The following is a 16996-nucleotide window of genomic DNA, read 5'->3' as shown; positions in this document are numbered from 1 at the left end:
CATCCTGCCCCCACAAACCCACCCTAAATCCCTTTTTCCAGAGGGATCCGCGTCCCCAAAACCCTCCCGGTGCTCCGTGCGTAACGGAGAAATCCGGAGCCTAAAAATACTGGGACGATTCCCAGAGGTGCCGGCGGAAAATAGGCCGGGATGAGGCGGATTTGGGGAAGGAGAGCCGGAATTTGGGAAGGACTCGGCACTCCGGAGGTGTCCTTGTCCCGCCCGGATTCCCTGGAGCCTCGGGAACGGCCCCAAAATAGTTTTGGGATCTGGGGCTCGGCCTCTCCGTGTTCCCGTGGCCTGGATCGGGGACGGACGGAGGACGAGGAGTCCGGGCGGGAATTTGGGGTGGGGAATGGGATTGGGATGTGTCTTGGGGGTGGGAGGGCAGAGGGGACACCCCAATGTCCCCCAGGATGGAGGGGACACCCCATTGTCCCCAAATCTTGGAGATTTCACCCCATTTTCTCAGAGGTGACACCCCATTGTCCCCAAGGATGGAGGGGACACCCCATTGTCCCCCAGGATGGAGGGGACAGCCCGGGATGGAGGGGACACCCCATTGTCCCCAAATCTTGGATATGTCACCCCATTTTCTCAGAGGTGACACCCCATTGTCCCCAAATCTGGGAGATGTCACCCCATTGTCCCCCCATATCGATGTCACCCCATTGTCCCCCCACATCGATGTCACCCCATTGTCCCCCCATATCGATGTCACCCCAATGTCCCCCCACATCGATGTCACCCCATTGTCCCCCCATATCGATGTCACCCCACTGTCCCCCCACATCGATGTCACCCCACTGTCCCCCCACATCGATGTCACCCCAATGTCCCCCATATTGGAGATGTCACCCCACTGTCCCCCATATCGATGTCACCCCCCTGTCCCCATATTGGTCACCCCATTGTCCCCATATCGATGTCACCCCACTGTCCCCATATCGATGTCACCCCACTGTCCCCATATTGGTCACCCCACTGTCCCCCCATATCGATGTCACCCTATTGTCCCCATATCGATGTCACCCCATTGTCCCCCCATATCGATGTCACCCCACTGTCCCCATATCGATGTCACCCCATTGTCCCCCCATATCGATGTCACCCCACTGTCCCCATATTGGAGATGTCACCCCACTGTCCCCATATCGATGTCACCCCACTGTCCCCATATCGATGTCACCCCATTGTCCCCATATTGGTCACCCCACTGTCCCCATATTGGTCACCCCATTGTCCCCATATCGATGTCACCCCACTGTCCCCCCACATCGATGTCACCCCACTGTCCCCCCATATCGATGTCACCCCACTGTCCCCATATCGATGTCACCCCATTGTCCCCATATCGATGTCACCCCACTGTCCCCATATTGGAGATGTCACCCCACTGTCCCCATATCGATGTCACCCCACTGTCCCCCCATATCGATGTCACCCCACTGTCCCCATATCGATGTCACCCCAATGTCCCCCCATATCGATGTCACCCCATTGTCCCCATATCGATGTCACCCCAATGTCCCCCCATATCGATGTCACCCCACTGTCCCCATATCGATGTCCCCCCATTGTCCCCATATCGATGTCACCCCATTGTCCCCATATCGATGTCACCCCACTGTCCCCATATCGATGTCACCCCACTGTCCCCATATCAATGTCACCCCACTGTCCCCCCATATCAATGTCACCCCACTGTCCCCCCATATCGATGTCACCCTATTGTCCCCATATCGATGTCACCCCACTGTCCCCATATCGATGTCACCCCATTGTCCCCATATCAATGTCACCCCACTGTCCCCCCATATCAATGTCACCCCACTGTCCCCCCATATCGATGTCACCCCACTGTCCCCATATCAATGTCACCCCACTGTCCCCCCATATCGATGTCACCCCACTGTCCCCCCATATTGATGTCACCCCACTGTCCCCCCATATTGATGTCACCCCACTGTCCCCCCAGATTTTGGGGACGCCCCCAGGACGTGACAAAAAGGCACCGGCGCCACTTCGCCCCCCTCGGTGTCCCTTTGTCGCTCTGTCCCTCTCCGGGTCCCCCCTCCCATCCCACCGCTCTCTCCCCAATCCCACCCTCCCCAAAAATCCCCTTTTTTAACCCCAAATCCACCTTCCTATTTTTTATCTTTTAATCCCTTGATTTTTTTTTCTCATCCTTTTTTTTTCCTCTTTTTTTTCCCTTTTTTTTTTCCTTTTTTTCCTTTTTTTTCCTTTTTTTTCCTTTTTTCATTTTTTTCCTTTTTTCCTTTTTTTTTCTTTTTTTCCCTTTTTTCCCTTTTCCCCCTTTTCCCCCCTTTTTCCTCCCCCTTTTCCCCCCCTTTTTTTTCCTTTTTTTCCCCTTTTCCCCTTTTTTCCCTTTTTTCCCCGTTTTTTTTCCCCATTTTCCCCATTTTTTCCCCTTTTTTTCCCTTTTTTCCCCCTTTTTTTCCCCTTTTTTCCCTTTTTTCCCTCCCTTTTCCCCCCCCTTTCCCCCCCTTTTTTTTCCTTTTTTTCCCCCCCTTTTCCCCTTTTTTTTTTCCCTTTTTTTTTTCCCTTTTTTTTTTTTCTCTCTCTGCTCCAACCCCAAAATAGCTGCGGGCTGTGACGTCACCGGGCGGGGCCCTCACCCGCACGGGCTCTCAGCCAATCAGAGAGCCGGGCGATGATGTCATTGGGGGGCGCTGGGGACCCCCCACCCGGGATGTTCCAAAGCCGCGTTTAAAGGATCCGGGAGAGCTCCAGGAGCAGCGCGACCACCGCCGTGGGGGTGAGTATTGGGAGGCTCCTCCGCCCTTTTTTGGGAATTTTTTGGGATTTTTTTAGGATTTTTAACGAGTTCCCTTCAAATCGGGAGGTTTCGGATGGATTTAGGGGGTTTTTAGGCGGAAAATTTTAATTTATTTTAATTTTTTTTTTCTCTGGAGGTGATGATCCCCCTAATTTTTTGTCATATATCCCCCCCAAGGTGTTCCCCAAATCTCTTTTTTTTTTTTTTTTTTTTTTTTTTTTTTTTGGGGAGGTGGTCCTGCTCTTCCCGGTTTTTCCAGCCGCTTGGAATTCGCTTTTATCCTGTTCCTGCTGGAGATTCTCATCCTCATCTTCATCCAATTTGGGGTCTGGGAGGAGGGGGGATCACCCCCAGAATTCCCCAGGGATCCTCACCCCCAGAATTCCCAAAATTTTTCCTGGGATCCGCATCCTCCACCCTCAGAATCCTTAGGGGATTCCAGAATCCCTGAGAGACTCGGATCCCCCCCAAAATCCTGGGATTTTCTGCCCTCAAAATTCTCGTGGATCCCGATTTCCCCTAAAAAATCCCGGGATTCTCAACCCTCAAAATCCTGGGGGGCTCCAAATCCTCCAAAATCCCAGGATTTCGCCCCACCCCAGAATTCCAGGGGTGGATCCGCTCCCTCCTCATTCCAGGGATCCCAATCCTTCCTCTCCACATCCTAAAAAATTTTTGGGAGACCCTCAACATTCCCAGGATTTTATAAAACCGCCCCACCCACCCAGAGCCCCCCCAAAAAAATGTGGGGGCAGGACAAGAATTCCTGCCGCTGGAATTTTATTTTTTTATTATTATTATTCCTGGGAAAAGGGAAAAAACGAGGAGGAGGAGGAGGGAGGAAGGAGGTGCTGCCATCCCGTTTTTTCCCCCTCTGGAGCTTCCCAAGATTCCAGGAATTTGGAATGGGGAGGACCCCCCCAAAAAAATCCCCCAACCTTTTCCTATTCTTCCATCCGTGGCTGGATGATTTTTCCAGGGAAAAAAAAAATGGGAATTCAGGGTGGGGAAAAGGGGGTGGCAGCACCTCAGGAGGGATTGGGATCCGTGTCCCTGCCATGTGCTCGGGGCTGGGATGGGATTGTGGGGTCAGGAATGGGATTGTGGGGTCAGGAATGGGATTGTGGGGCTGGGAATGGGATTGTGTGATTGGGAATGGGGTTATGGGGATGGGAATGGGATTGTGGGGTCAGGAATGGGATTGTGGGGTCAGGAATGGGATTGTGGGGTCAGGAATGGGATTGTGGGGCTGGGAATGGGGTTGTGGGGTCAGGAATGGGATTGTGGGGTCAGGAATGGGATTGTGGGGTCAGGAATGGGATTGTGGGGCTGGGAATGGGATTGTGGGGTCAGGAATGGGATTGTGGGGTCAGGAATGGGATTGTGGGGCTGGGAATGGGATTGTGGGGCTGGGAATGGGATTGTGGGGTCAGGAATGGGATTGTGGGGTCAGGAATGGGATTGTGGGGCTGGGATGGGATTGTGGGGCTGGGAATGGGATTGTGGGGCTGGAATGGGATTGTGGGGTCAGGAATGGGATTGTGGGGCTGGGAATGGGATTGTGGGGCTGGGAATGGGATTGTGGGGCTGGGAATGGGATTGTGGGGTCAGGAATGGGATTGTGGGGCTGGGAATGGGATTGTGGGGCTGGGAATGGGATTGTGGGGTCAGGAATGGGATTGTGGGGTCAGGAATGGGATTGTGGGGCTGGGATGCGATTGTGGGGCTGGGAATGGGATTGTGGGGTCAGGAATGGGATTGTGGGGCTGGGAATGGGATTGTGGGGTCAGGAATGGGATTGTGGGGCTGGGAATGGGATTGTGGGGTCAGGAATGGGATTGTGGGGCTGGGAATGGGATTGTGGGGTCAGGAATGGGATTGTGGGGCTGGGAATGGGATTGTGGGGTCAGGAATGGGATTGTGGGGCTGGGAATGGGATTGTGGGGTCAGGAATGGGATTGTGGGGTCAGGAATGGGATTGTGGGGTCGGGAATGGGATTGTGGGGCTGGGAATGGGATTGTGGGGCTGGGAATGGGATTGTGGGGTCAGGAATGGGATTGTGGGGCTGGGAATGGGATTGTGGGGTCAGGAATGGGATTGTGGGGCTGGGAATGGGATTGTGGGGTCAGGAATGGGATTGTGGGGTCAGGAATGGGATTGTGGGGCTGGGAATGGGATTGTGGGGTCAGGAATGGGATTGTGGGGCTGGAATGGGATTGTGGGGTCAGGAATGGGATTGTGGGGCTGGGAATGGGATTGTGGGGCTGGAATGGGATTGTGGGGTCAGGAATGGGATTGTGGGGCTGGGAATGGGATTGTGGGGCTGGGAATGGGGTTGTGGGGTCAGGAATGGGATTGTGGGGTCAGGAATGGGATTGTGGGGTCAGGAATGGGATTGTGGGGCTGGGAATGGGATTGTGGGGCTGGGAATGGGATTGTGGGGACGGGAATGGGATTGTGGGGCTGGGAATGGGATTGTGGGGTCAGGAATGGGATTGTGGGGCTGGAATGGGATTGTGGGGCTGGGAATGGGATTGTGGGGACGGGAATGGGATTGTGGGGCTGGGAATGGGATTGTGGGGTCAGGAATGGGATTGTGGGGCTGGAATGGGATTGTGGGGCTGGGAATGGGATTGTGGGGCTGGGAATGGGATTGTGGGGTCAGGAATGGGATTGTGGGGCTGGGATGGGATTGTGGGGCTGGGAATGGGATTGTGGGGCTGGAATGGGATTGTGGGGTCAGGAATGGGGTTGTGGGGTCAGGAATGGGATTGTGGGGTTGGGAATGGGGTTGTGGGGCTGGAATGGGATTGTGGGGCTGGAATGGGATTGTGGGGTCAGGAATGGGATTGTGGGGTTGGGAATGGGGTTGTGGGGCTGGAATGGGATTGTGGGGCTGGAATGGGATTGTGGGGCTGGGAATGGGATTGTGGGGCTGGGAATGGGATTGTGGGGCTGGGAATGGGATTGTGGGGTCAGGAATGGGATTGTGGGGTTGGGAATGGGGTTGTGGGGTCAGGAATGAGGTTGTGGGGCTGGAATGGGATTGTGGGGCTGGGAATGGGATTGTGGGGCTGGGAATGGGATTGTGGGGTCAGGAATGGGATTGTGGGGTCAGGAATGGGATTGTGGGGCTGGGAATGGGATTGTGGGGTCCGGAATGGGGTTGTGGGGTCAGGAATGGGGTTGTGGGGCTGGAATGGGATTGTGGGGCTGGGAATGGGGTTGTGGGGTCCGGAATGGGGTTGTGGGGTCAGGAATGGGATTGTGGGGCCGGGAATGGGATTGTGGGGTCAGGAATGGGATTGTGGGGTCAGGAATGGGATTGTGGGGCTGGGAATGGGATTGTGGGGCTGGGAATGGGATTGTGGGGCTGAGAATGGGATTGTGGGGCTGGGAATGGGATCACACAGTTGGGAATGGGATCACAGTTAGGAATGAGATCACGTGGTTGGGAATGGGATCACAGTTAGGAATGGGATCACCTGGCTGGGAATGGGATCACACAGTTGGGAATGGGATCACACAGTTGGGAATGGGATCACACAGTTGGGAATGGGATCACACAGTTAGGAATGGGATCGCACAGTTGGGAATGGGATCACATGGTCAGGAATGGGATCACACAATTGGGAATGGGATCACATGGTCAGGAATGGGATCACACAATTGGGAATGGGATCACACAGTTGGGAATGGGATCACACAGTTGGGAATGGGATCGCACAGTTGGGAATGGGATCACACAGTTGGGAATGGGATCACACAGTCGGGAATGGGATCACACAATTGGGAATGGGATCACACAGTTGGGAATGGGATCACACATTCAGGAATGGGATCACACAGTTGGGAATGGGATCGCATGGTCAGGAATGGGATCATGGGGTTGAGAATGGGATCACCTGGCTGGGAATGGGATCACACAGTTGGGAATGGGATCACACAGTTGGGAACGGGATCACAGGAATGGGATTGCACCGTCAGGAATGGGATCATGGGGTTGGGAATGGGATCGCATGGTCAGGAATGGGATCACACAGTTGGGAATGGGGTTGTGGGGTAAGAAATGAGATCACAGGGTCAGCAGGAATGGTATTGCACGGTCAGGACTGGGATTGCGGGGTCAGGACTGGGATCACTCCATCCCCACTGGGGATTTTGGGGTGACACCATCAGTCCCCCAACCACGGCCCTGCTCCCACTGGGAATCGGGGCAGGGAAGGGAATTCCCTCCTCCAAACGCCTGGAAAAGCGTCTCCATCCAGGCAGGAACGGGGCTGGACCACTCCCCTCCCACCCAGCCGTATCCATGGGGATGGATCCCATTTTCCCACCTTTCCTGGCTCTGCTGGGCGATCCCACATTTTTTCCTCTGGGAACACCACGGGAAATGGGCATGGAATTCCAGCAGATCCCAGGAAAAAAAAAAAGCAGGATCTAGGATGAGAATACTGGCAGCAGAGAGAGCAGGGAATCACTTCCAGCTGGGTTATCCACACTCCAGGAATTCAGCTCCTGGAAAAAGGGGATCCCAGCTGGATTTTCCCACATTTTCTCCCCCTTGTTCCCACTGGAAGCTGCGGCCGGGTTATTTTTGGGATTCCTGAGGCAGATCCCTGCAGGGTTGGGGGAATGAGGGCTGGGATTTTTCGGGATGGATGGGGCGTGGCTCAGCCCTGGAATGCTCCTTCTATAGGGAGCTGCAGGGATTTAGGGATCCCCATTTTAAAAGGGGGTGAAAATCCAGGAATAATCCCCAAATCCCACCTTTGGTGCAGCTGGGAAGGGCATTTCCACAGGGAATGACACCCCAAATCCCCCTGGGAATGGGGAACAGGCGGGATTATCCTGGTTTTCGTGATTCCCAATTCCCATTCCAAGCCCACGGGGTTGGTGGGGGGTCCTGGGGATGTTCCATGGAGACCCCTGGAAAAATCCCAGTGGGATGCAGGAAAGGATCCTGGAGCATCAGGAAGGGAGGAGCTGAGGACTGGGAATATTGGGGCATGAGGGGGGGAATTTGGGAATTTGGGTGTGTCCAGGTGTGTCCAGGTGTGGCTCCCGGTGCGGGTTGGGAACAGGGGGCTGGGAAAGGCTGGATGTGCCGGGAACATCCCACGGGATGTGTCTGTTGTCCTGGTGTGTGCTCATCCCATCCCACTGATCCCATCCCATCGCATTATCCCATTCCATCCCATTGATCCCATCCCGTTATCCCATTGCATTTCTATCCCATTCCCATCCCACTGATCCCATCCCATTATCCCATTGCATTTCTATCCCATTACCATCCCATTGATCTCATCCCGTTATCCAATTGTATTCCCATCCTATCCCATCTTGTTATCCCATCCCATCCCATCCCGTTCCATCCCGTTATCCCATTGCATTCCCATCCCATCCCGTTATCCCATTGCATTCCCATCCTATCCCGTCCCATCCCGTCCCATCCCATTATCCCATCTTGTTATCCCATCCTGTCCCATCCCATTATCCCAATGCATTCCCATCCCATCTTGTTGTCCCATCCCATTATCCTGTCCCATCCTGTTATCCCATCCCATTATCCCATTGCATTCCCATCCCACCCCATCCCATTATCCCATCATCCCATCCCGTTATCCCATTGCATTCCCATCCCATCCCATTATCCCATCTCATTATCCCACTGCTTTCCCATTCCGTCCCATCCTGTTATCCCATTGATTTCCCATCCCAGTGTATTCCCATCCCATTATCCCATTATCCCATCCTGTTATCCCATTGCATTCCCATCCCATTATCCCATTGCATTCCCATCCCATCCCATCTCGTTATCCCATCCCATCCTGTACCATCTCGTTATCCCATTATCCCATCCCATCCCGTTATCCCGTCCCATTTGCCCATCCCTACCCTCATCCCATCCCAATCCCATCCTATCCCATCCCATTGTCCCATTGCATTATCCCATTGCATTTCCATCCTGTTATCCCATTGCATTCCCATCCCCTTATCCCCTTATCCCATCCCATCCCGTTATCCCAGTGCATTCCCATCCCATTATCCCATCCCATGGATCCCATCCCATCCCATCTCATCCTCCCGTCCCATTTCCCCATCCCATCTCATTATCCCGTCCCTTTATCCCATCCCGTTATTCCATTATCCCGTTATCCCATCCCTCCATCCCAGCCTATTCCCAGCACTCCACCACTGACCAGATCCCTCCCTTCCCTCTGCAGGCCCCGGGATTGTTCTTCCTGCAGAATTCCAAGGATTTCCTCGCCATGACTCTGGCAGGTAGGGCACCCCCACCCCAGCACCCCAAATCCCTGGAATGCTCAAACTGGGATCAACAGCCCGGGACGATCCCGAGTCCTTCCCGGGGAATCCTCGGCTGGGGATGGCCACATTCCCGATCCTACATTTTCCTGGGGATGTGGAATTCCTCCCATCCCTGTGATCCCAAACCAACCCCTTCCCTGGGATGTGGGAATTCCCCCATCCCTCTGATCCCGATCCCACCTGTTCCCTGGGATGTGGAATTCCTCCCATCCCTGTGATCCCAATCCAACTCCTTCCTTGGGATGTGGAATTCCCCCATCCCCCTAATCCTGATCCCACCTATTCCCTGGGATGTGAAAAATCCCTCTAATCCCGATCCCAAACCTTCCCCGGGATGTGGAATTCCCCCATCCCCCTAATCCTGATCCCACCTCTTTCCTGGGATGTGGAATTCCCCTTATCCCTCTGATCCTGATCCCACCTCTTCCTTGGAATGTGGAATTTCCTCATCCCCCTAATCCTGATCCCAAACCTTCCCTGGGATGTGGAATTCCTCCCATCCCTGTGATCCCGATTCTAATCCTTCCCTGGTATATGGAATTCTTCCTATCCCCCTAATCCTGATCCCACCCCTTCCCTGGGATGTGGAAATCCCCCCATCCCTCTGATCCCAATCCCAAACCTTCCCTGGGATGTGAAAAACCCCTCTAATCCTGATCCCAAACCTTCCCTGGGATGTAGCAATCTCTCTATCCGTCTGATCCCAATCCCAAAGCTTCCCTGGCACATGGAATTCCTCCCATCCCAAACCTTCCCTGGCACATGGAATTCCTCCCATCCCTTTCTCCCCAAACCCACCCTTTCCCTGGCGTGGGGAAATCCCTTCATCCCCCTGATCCCGATCCTATCTCCTTCCCTGGCACATGGAGTCCCAATATCCCTTTTATCCTAATCCCACCCTTTCCCTGGAATATGGAATTCCCCCAATACCTCTGATTCCTGGTAGATGGAAGTCCCTCATCCCTGTGATCCCAATCCCAACCCCTTCCCTGGCACCTGGAGCCTCCTCGTCCCTCTGACCCCAATCCCAAACCTTTCCTTATATGTGGCATCCCCCTCATCCCTCTGACCTCAATCCCAACCCACACCTGGCACATGGAGCTCTCATCCATCCCTCTGACCCCAATCCCAAATATTTCCTGGCACATGGAGCCCCAAATCCCTCTGACCCCAATCCCAAACTTTTCCCGGCACATGGAACCCTCTCATCCCTCTGACCCCAACCCCAGCCCTTCCCTGGCACTTGGAATTCCCTCCATCCCTTTTCCCTCCCATCCCAACCCTTTTTCCTGGGCACGGGGAAGCCGCTCTGATCCCAATCCCAATCCCGACGTCTCTTCCCAGCCTACAAGGAGAAGATGAAGGAGCTGCCCCTCGTCTCCCTCTTCTGCTCCTGTTTCCTGTCGGATCCCCTCAACAAGCCGACCTACACCTATGAAGGTGAGACTTCCCATTCCCCATCTCAGGAATTCCAGGATTTCTGGGGGGGCTCCAATCTCCTCTCATCACGCTCGAACTCAGCGTGGTGTCTCTGGAATTTTTTGGGAATTCAGCAGGAGGCTGGGTTGGGATCTGGAGGGGCTTGGGCAGACTCAGCCCCCTGAGATCTCCCAAATATTCCCAATCTTGGCCCCATGGATGGGTTGGGATCCAGAGGAGCTCTGGGAACTCTTCATTCCCTCATCCCAAAGCGTAGGCTCTGTATTTTTCATCCCGATCCATGTCCAGGGGGCGTGGAAAATCCTTGGGGAGCTCCTCTGGGTTATCCAGAGGGATCTACACTGGAAAAGGGAATCTGTTCCCATTCCCAATTCCCAAAGCAGAGAGAGATGTAGAGAGAGGGATATTCCCAACCCTTGGATCTCCCAAATATTCCCAATCTTGGCCCCATGGATGGGTTGGGATCCAGGGAGGCTCCAGGAGCCCTTTATCCCTTCATCCCATATCCACATTTTTCAGTGCTGGGTAATTCCTCCTGATCCATGTCCAGGGGCCGTGGAAAAACCTTGGGGAGCTCCATCCAGGAGCTTGGGGTGGGATCTTGGGAAGGAATTCCCAGCTGGGCTGGAATTCCCAGAGAATCCCTGAATCCCTGGGAGTGTCCAAGGTTGGAGCACCCTGGGATATGGGGAAAAGCACCAATGGGAGAAAAATAATTCCCCAAATCCTCCTTCCTCAGGATTCCCCCAGCCCATGGGGCAGGATGATCCTGGAATCATGGAATGGTTTGGGTGGGGAAGGGACCTCAAAGCTCATCCCATTCCATGGGCAGGGATACCTCCCACCATCCCAGCTTTTCCAGGAAAAGTGTGGATGGATCCATGTTCTCTTCTCCTGGTCCCTTTGGACACAGCCCCTGGACACAACGGGAATCCCAGTTGCGTCCATAGGGAAGCAAGGATCTTCTCTGGAAAAGGGATCACGGTCCCATTCCCAATGCCCAAAGCAGGGGGAGATGGAGAGATGGGGACATTCCCAATCCTCATCTCTTCCAAATATTCCCAATCTTGGCCCCATGGATGGGTTGGGATCCAGGGAGGCTCTGACCTCTTCATTCCTTCATCCCAGAGTGTGGGATCCACATTTTTCATCCCGATCCATGTCCAGGGGATATGGAAAACCTTGGGGAGCTCCTCTGGGTTATCCAGAGGGATCTACACTGGAAAATGGATCATGTTCCCATTCCCAATTCCCAAAGCAGGGAGAGATGGGGACATTCCCACCCCTCATCTCTCCCAAATATTCCCACCTCAGCCCCATCCATGGGAATCCTGGAATTTCTACTCCACACCCCTGATGACCCCAGAGATCCATTTGCGCTAAACCCGGACGAAACTCCTGGAAACTGAGAAAGGCAAAATTCCCACAGCAAAATCCCACAGTGGAGAATTCCCCTCGCTCATCATCCCCAATCCCATTTTTTTTCCTCCCCACACCCAGACACGGTGGACCTGACGTGGTGCGTCATCTCGGACATGGAGGTGATCGAGCTCAACAAACGCACCTCGGGCCAGTCCTTCGAGGTCATCCTGAAACCCCCGTCCTTCGACGGGATCCCGGAATTCAACGCCTCCCTGCCCCGGCGCCGCGACCCTTCCCTGGAGGAGATCCAGAAGAAGCTGGAAGCGGCGGAGGAGAGGAGAAAGGTAGGGATTCACCCCCTGAATTCCTGACTCCAACCCCATGGTGGTTTTTTTTGGGGTCGGGAGGAGGTGGATTTATCCCGGGAATGTCCCCTTTATCCCGGGAATGTCCCCTTTATCCCGGGAATGCCCCCTTTATCCTGGGAATGTCCCCTTTATCCCGGGATTGTCACCTTTATCCTGGAAATGTCCCCTTAATCCTGGGATTGTCCCCTTTATCCCGGGAATGCCCCCTTTATCCTGGAAATGTCCCCTTAATCCTGGGATTGTCCCCTTTATCCTGGGAATGCCCCCTTTATCCTGGGAATGTCCCCTTTATCCCGGGAATGTCCCCTTTATCCCGGGAATGTCCCCTTTATCCCGGGAATGCCCCCTTTATCCCGGGATTGTCCCCTTTATCCCGGGATTGTCCCCTTTATCCCGGGAATGTCCCCTTTATCCCGGGAATGCCCCCTTTATCCTGGAAATGTCCCCTTAATCCTGGGATTGTCCCCTTTATCCTGGGAATGCCCCCTTTATCCTGGGAATGTCCCCTTTATCCCGGGATTGTCCCCTTTATCCCGGGAATCTCCCCTTTATCCCGGGAATGTCCCCTTTATCCCGGGAATGTCCCCTTTATCCCGGGATTGTCCCCTTTATCCCGGGAATGTCCCCTTTATCCCGGGAATGTCCCCTTTATCCCGGGAATGCCCCCTTTATCCCAGGAATGTCCCCTTTATCCCGGGAATGCCCCCTTTATCCCGGGATTGTCCCCTTTATCCCGGGAATGTCCCCTTTATCCCGGGATTGTCCCCTTTATCCCGGGATTCTCCCCTTTATCCCGGGAATGTCCCCTTTATCCCGGGATTCTCCCCTTTATCCCGGGATTGTCGCCTTTATCCCGGGAATGCCCCCTTTATCCCGGGATTGTCCCCTTTATCCCGGGAATCTCCCCTTTATCCCGGGAATCTCCCCTTTATCCCAGGAATGTCCCCTTTATCCCGGGATTGTCCCCTTTATCCCGGGAATGCCCCCTTTATCCCGGGATTGTCCCCTTTATCCCGGGAATGTCCCCTTTATCCTGGGAATGCCCCCTTTATCCCGGGATTCTCCCCTTTATCCCGGGATTGTCCTCTTTATCCTGGAAATGTCCGCTTTATCGTGGGATTGTCCCCTTTATCCCGGGATTCTCCCCTTTATCCCGGGAATGTCCCCTTTATCCCGGGATTGTCCCCTTTATCCCGGGAATGTCCCCTTTATCCTGGGAATGTCCCCTTTATCCCAGGATTGTCCCCTTTATCCTGGGATTGTCCCCTTTATCCCGGGATTGTCCCCTTTATCCCGGGAATGCCCCCTTTATCCCAGGAATGTCCCCTTTATCCCGGGAATGTCCCCTTTATCCCAGGAATGTCCCCTTTATCCTGGGATTGTCCCCTTTATCCCGGGATTGTCCCCTTTATCCCGGGAATGTCCCCTTTATCCCGGGATTGTTCCCCCCCAGTACCAGGAGGCGGAGCTGCTGAAGCACCTGGCGGAAAAGCGGGAGCACGAGCGGGAGGTGATCCAAAAAGCCATTGAGGAGAACAACAACTTCATCAAGACGGCCAAGGAGAAGCTGGCGCAGAAGATGGAGTCCAACAAGGAGAACCGCGAGGCGCACCTGGCCGCCATGCTGGAGCGCCTCCAGGAGAAGGTGGGGTGGGAAAAAGGGATTGGGATGGGCTGGGATCGTTTTTGGGATGCTGGGGTGGCGTGACCGAAAAGGGAGGGTCCCATCTTCCCATCGGGATATGGGGGAGTCCTGCCCGGGTGGATCCATAGGTTTGGGAGATTTTGGAGAGTTGGGATCCATGGATGAGCAAAGCCCGCCCTTTTTTCCCGTGTCCCAACAAAGAGGGACACAGAATCCTGGGAATTGTAGGATGTCGGGATGGTTGGGTTGGAAGGGACTTTTAGGATCATCCAGTTCCACCCCTGGCACCTTCCACTATCCAAGATTTCTCCAAGCCCCATCCAACTTTTCCTTGGACTATCCCAGTCTCCTCCAAGCCCCGTCCAACCTTTCCTTGGACAATCCCAGAGATCCAAGGGCAGCCATAACTACCCTGGGAATTCCATCCCGGCCACTTCCCCTTTGTACTTTTCTCCACCTCTGGGATTTTCTTCCCCTTGCTCCCTTCCCACGAATCCGGGAGCCATTCCCACCCTTCCAGCCCTCTTCTCTCTCCCGAATCAGGTCTGTTCCCAACCTCCGCACGGAAAATCCCACCCTCACCACCTCCAGCTCCCTCCAAAACATCCGGAGCCCGCCCAGTGCCCTTCTCCGAGCGCCTCCGTTGGGGCAGAGGCGGAGAGCGCCAGATAATGCCGGAAAAAAAACTAAAAAAACAAAAAAAAATCCCAGCTAATCCCAGGGACGGTTGACGTCTCCCTCCGTAGCCAGAGAGGGCGAGGACAAAGTGTCCCCAAGTGCCACCAAGCAGCCCTTAAGCCCAAGGGGAGGAGAGGATGAACCTCGGTGCCTTCGACCCCCCTCCGGAGCCGTTGGGGATCCTGGAATTCTGGAATCCGGCTTAACGCGTGTTCCCCTTCCTCCTCCTTCCTCCTCCTTTCCCCTTTCCCGCTTCCCGATCCCGCAGGACAAACACGCGGAAGAAGTGAGGAAAAACAAGGAGCTCAAGGAAGAAGCCTCCAGGTAAAGAGGCGCTGCTGGGACTTGACAGCTCCGGGGGGGGGAAGTTTCCGGAAGCTTCCGCGGCTCCAGGTCGGAAACGGTTGTGGGAATGGTGGACGTTTCCTCTGCTTTCTTTGTTCGTGGATGTGACGAGTTTTGGAAGGGGGTGAAGAAGCCATCGGAGTCGTCGTCGTCGTCGTCATCGTCGTCGTCGTTCCGGGGGAGGGTGGGGAGGGGAAAGGGATGAGGGCGGGAATTTTTTGGGATGCCCCACCCAAGGGTGGGGGTCCCGCCCCGTTCAGCCAAATCCGGAGGGGACGGCCCCGAGGTTGATTTCTCCCCGGGGTGGGGGGAGAAAAATCCCGGGAATAACGGTGGGGAGGGAATTGTGGGGGGAAATGTGCGTCGTGTGTGAGTTTCGTTTGGTGCTGGGCAAGGCGGGGCGGGCGGGAATCCCTCCGGAGTCTTCTCCATCCAATCCCAATCCCATCTCTCGGTGTCCCTCCCTCCCTTGTTCCCTCCTGGATTTGGGATCTTTTCCCAGATCTGGTGGAGTTTTTTTGCCCCTCCCAGAATTTTGGGAAGGGGGAGGAGGCTCCTCCCTCTGTTAGAGGTGGTCAGGGAGTGGAATTCCCTTCTCCAAAGGGTTTATTTTTTCCGGCTGTTGGATCCTTCCCAAGGGAAAGACATTGGAAAGCCCCATGAATTCCCAAAGAAGCTTTTTTTTGTAAGAACCTCCCAAAAAAAAAAAAAAAAAAAAAAAAAAAAATCAATCCCGGTGGGAATTCTTGGATGAAATTTCCCCTTTCCAGCTGGAAAACCATCAGCTCCCGAAGATGGAGCAGCAGGAAAAAACAGGGCGGGGCTGTGGAGACCACGGTGGAAGGGAATGAGGGAAAAATTTGGGAAAAATCAGGAAAATTTGGGAAAGAGGTGGAGAGCCAGAGATGAGATGGAGAGCAGGGAAAAATATCCATGGGAACCCCTTGGGGACAGCGGTGGCACCTCCTGGTGACACCAGAGAGGGTGGAAAACCCCCCAGTATTCCAGGAAATGTTTTTTTGGGGGGGAGCTGTTCATTCTTGAGGAATCTTTGCCTCCGGGAAGGGTGAGAGAAGGAAGATTGGATTTTCCAGGGCAGGGCAGGGTGGGAATTCCCTCCATTCCCAATTTCCAGCTGGAAACATTTCCCAGTGCTGTGACCCTCCCCAGAATTCCAACCTGAGAATGTGAACGAAGGGTTTGGTCTCCTCTATGTCTGGATAAGACATTCCAAGCTCCGATCCGGGTCCGGAGGGAATTGTGGCTTTTTCCCGGTGCCGGGAGATTCCCACCGTGATCCCGGAGCCCCCAGGGAGAATCCTGGGAATGAGGGGGGAAAAAATGGGATTGGGGACGGATTGTGGCACGAGCTGTCCTTTTTTTCTTTTCTTTTTTTTTTTTTTTTTCTTTTTTGTACACAACGGATGTAAATAAAACTGCCTTGGCCTTTCCTTTGGTTTCCATGATCCCTGCGGTGCTTCCCGTGTGGTTATTTTTTTTTTGGGGGGGGGGATTGGGAGTTGGGAAAAGGAAGGAGGGAGGGAATTTTTTTTGGGATTGGGACATCCCAGAGTTGGGAAAAGGAAGGAGGGAGGGAATTTTTTTGGGGATTGGGACATCCCGGAGTTGGGAAAAGGAAGGAGGGAGGAGAATTAAGGTGGGAGGATGGGCTGTTTTCCCCCTTTCCCCAAATAAAGTTGGTGGGATTGGAAGATCTGGGCTCTCCAAGCTCCTTTCCATGGAGTTTTCCCATCCCAGAGTTGGATCCCAATTCCATTCCCAATTCTGGGAGAGGAGGAATCTGGGACAGAGCTGGATGAGGCCGGATGATCCATAAGCGTTATCCATGGAACAGCCAATGGGAATTCATCCATTCCTCAGAGCCCAGGAGGAGATCCCGGGAATTCCTGCTCCAGCTCCGAGCAGGAAGCAACGCCAGGATTCTTTTCCCATCTTTTTTACCGCTGGAAAACGGCACCGAAGTTTAGGAGCGTCGGCATTCCAGAGGGTCCAAAGTGTCCCTTGGT

At 54.2% G+C, this 16996-nt stretch overlaps 1 protein-coding gene across 2 annotated transcripts; it reads left to right on the top strand.

Annotated features, from left to right (window-relative positions):
- The first annotated feature begins 1981 nt into the window (after positions 1 to 1981).
- On the top strand, positions 1982 to 15989 carry STMN4 (stathmin 4). Of its 2 annotated transcripts, none has more exons than XM_083858281.1 (6): positions 1982 to 2779; positions 9029 to 9086; positions 10476 to 10571; positions 12072 to 12277; positions 13755 to 13946; positions 14893 to 15989. In XM_083858281.1, exons 2-6 carry the CDS (start codon positions 9074 to 9076, stop codon positions 14950 to 14952), a joined length of 567 nt encoding a protein of 188 aa, XP_083714407.1. In that variant the 5' UTR covers positions 1982 to 2779; positions 9029 to 9073; the 3' UTR covers positions 14953 to 15989. The 2 variants fall into 2 exon arrangements, with proteins under 2 accessions (XP_083714407.1, XP_083714406.1); XM_083858280.1 differs by lacking the exon at positions 14893 to 15989 and adding an exon at positions 14490 to 14886.
- Positions 15990 to 16996: the final 1007 nt, after the last annotated feature.

The sequence above is a fragment of the Zosterops lateralis genome (assembly GCF_965231275.1).
Source record: "Zosterops lateralis genome assembly, chromosome: 3".
NCBI classification, from domain to species: domain Eukaryota; kingdom Metazoa; phylum Chordata; class Aves; order Passeriformes; family Zosteropidae; genus Zosterops; species Zosterops lateralis.
This window is presented reverse-complemented; position numbering and strand designations above follow the sequence as displayed.

What these genes read in the sequence shown, in the direction of transcription:
- STMN4 (XM_083858280.1), top strand. An exon ending in CGGCGGAGGAGAGGAGAAAG is followed by an intron (nt 12,278 to 13,754) that starts GTAGGGATTCAC and finishes GTTCCCCCCCAG; the next exon opens with TACCAGGAGGCGGAGCTGCT. An exon ending in TGGAGCGCCTCCAGGAGAAG is followed by an intron (nt 13,947 to 14,489) that starts GTGGGGTGGGAA and finishes CTCCCGAATCAG; the next exon opens with GTCTGTTCCCAACCTCCGCA.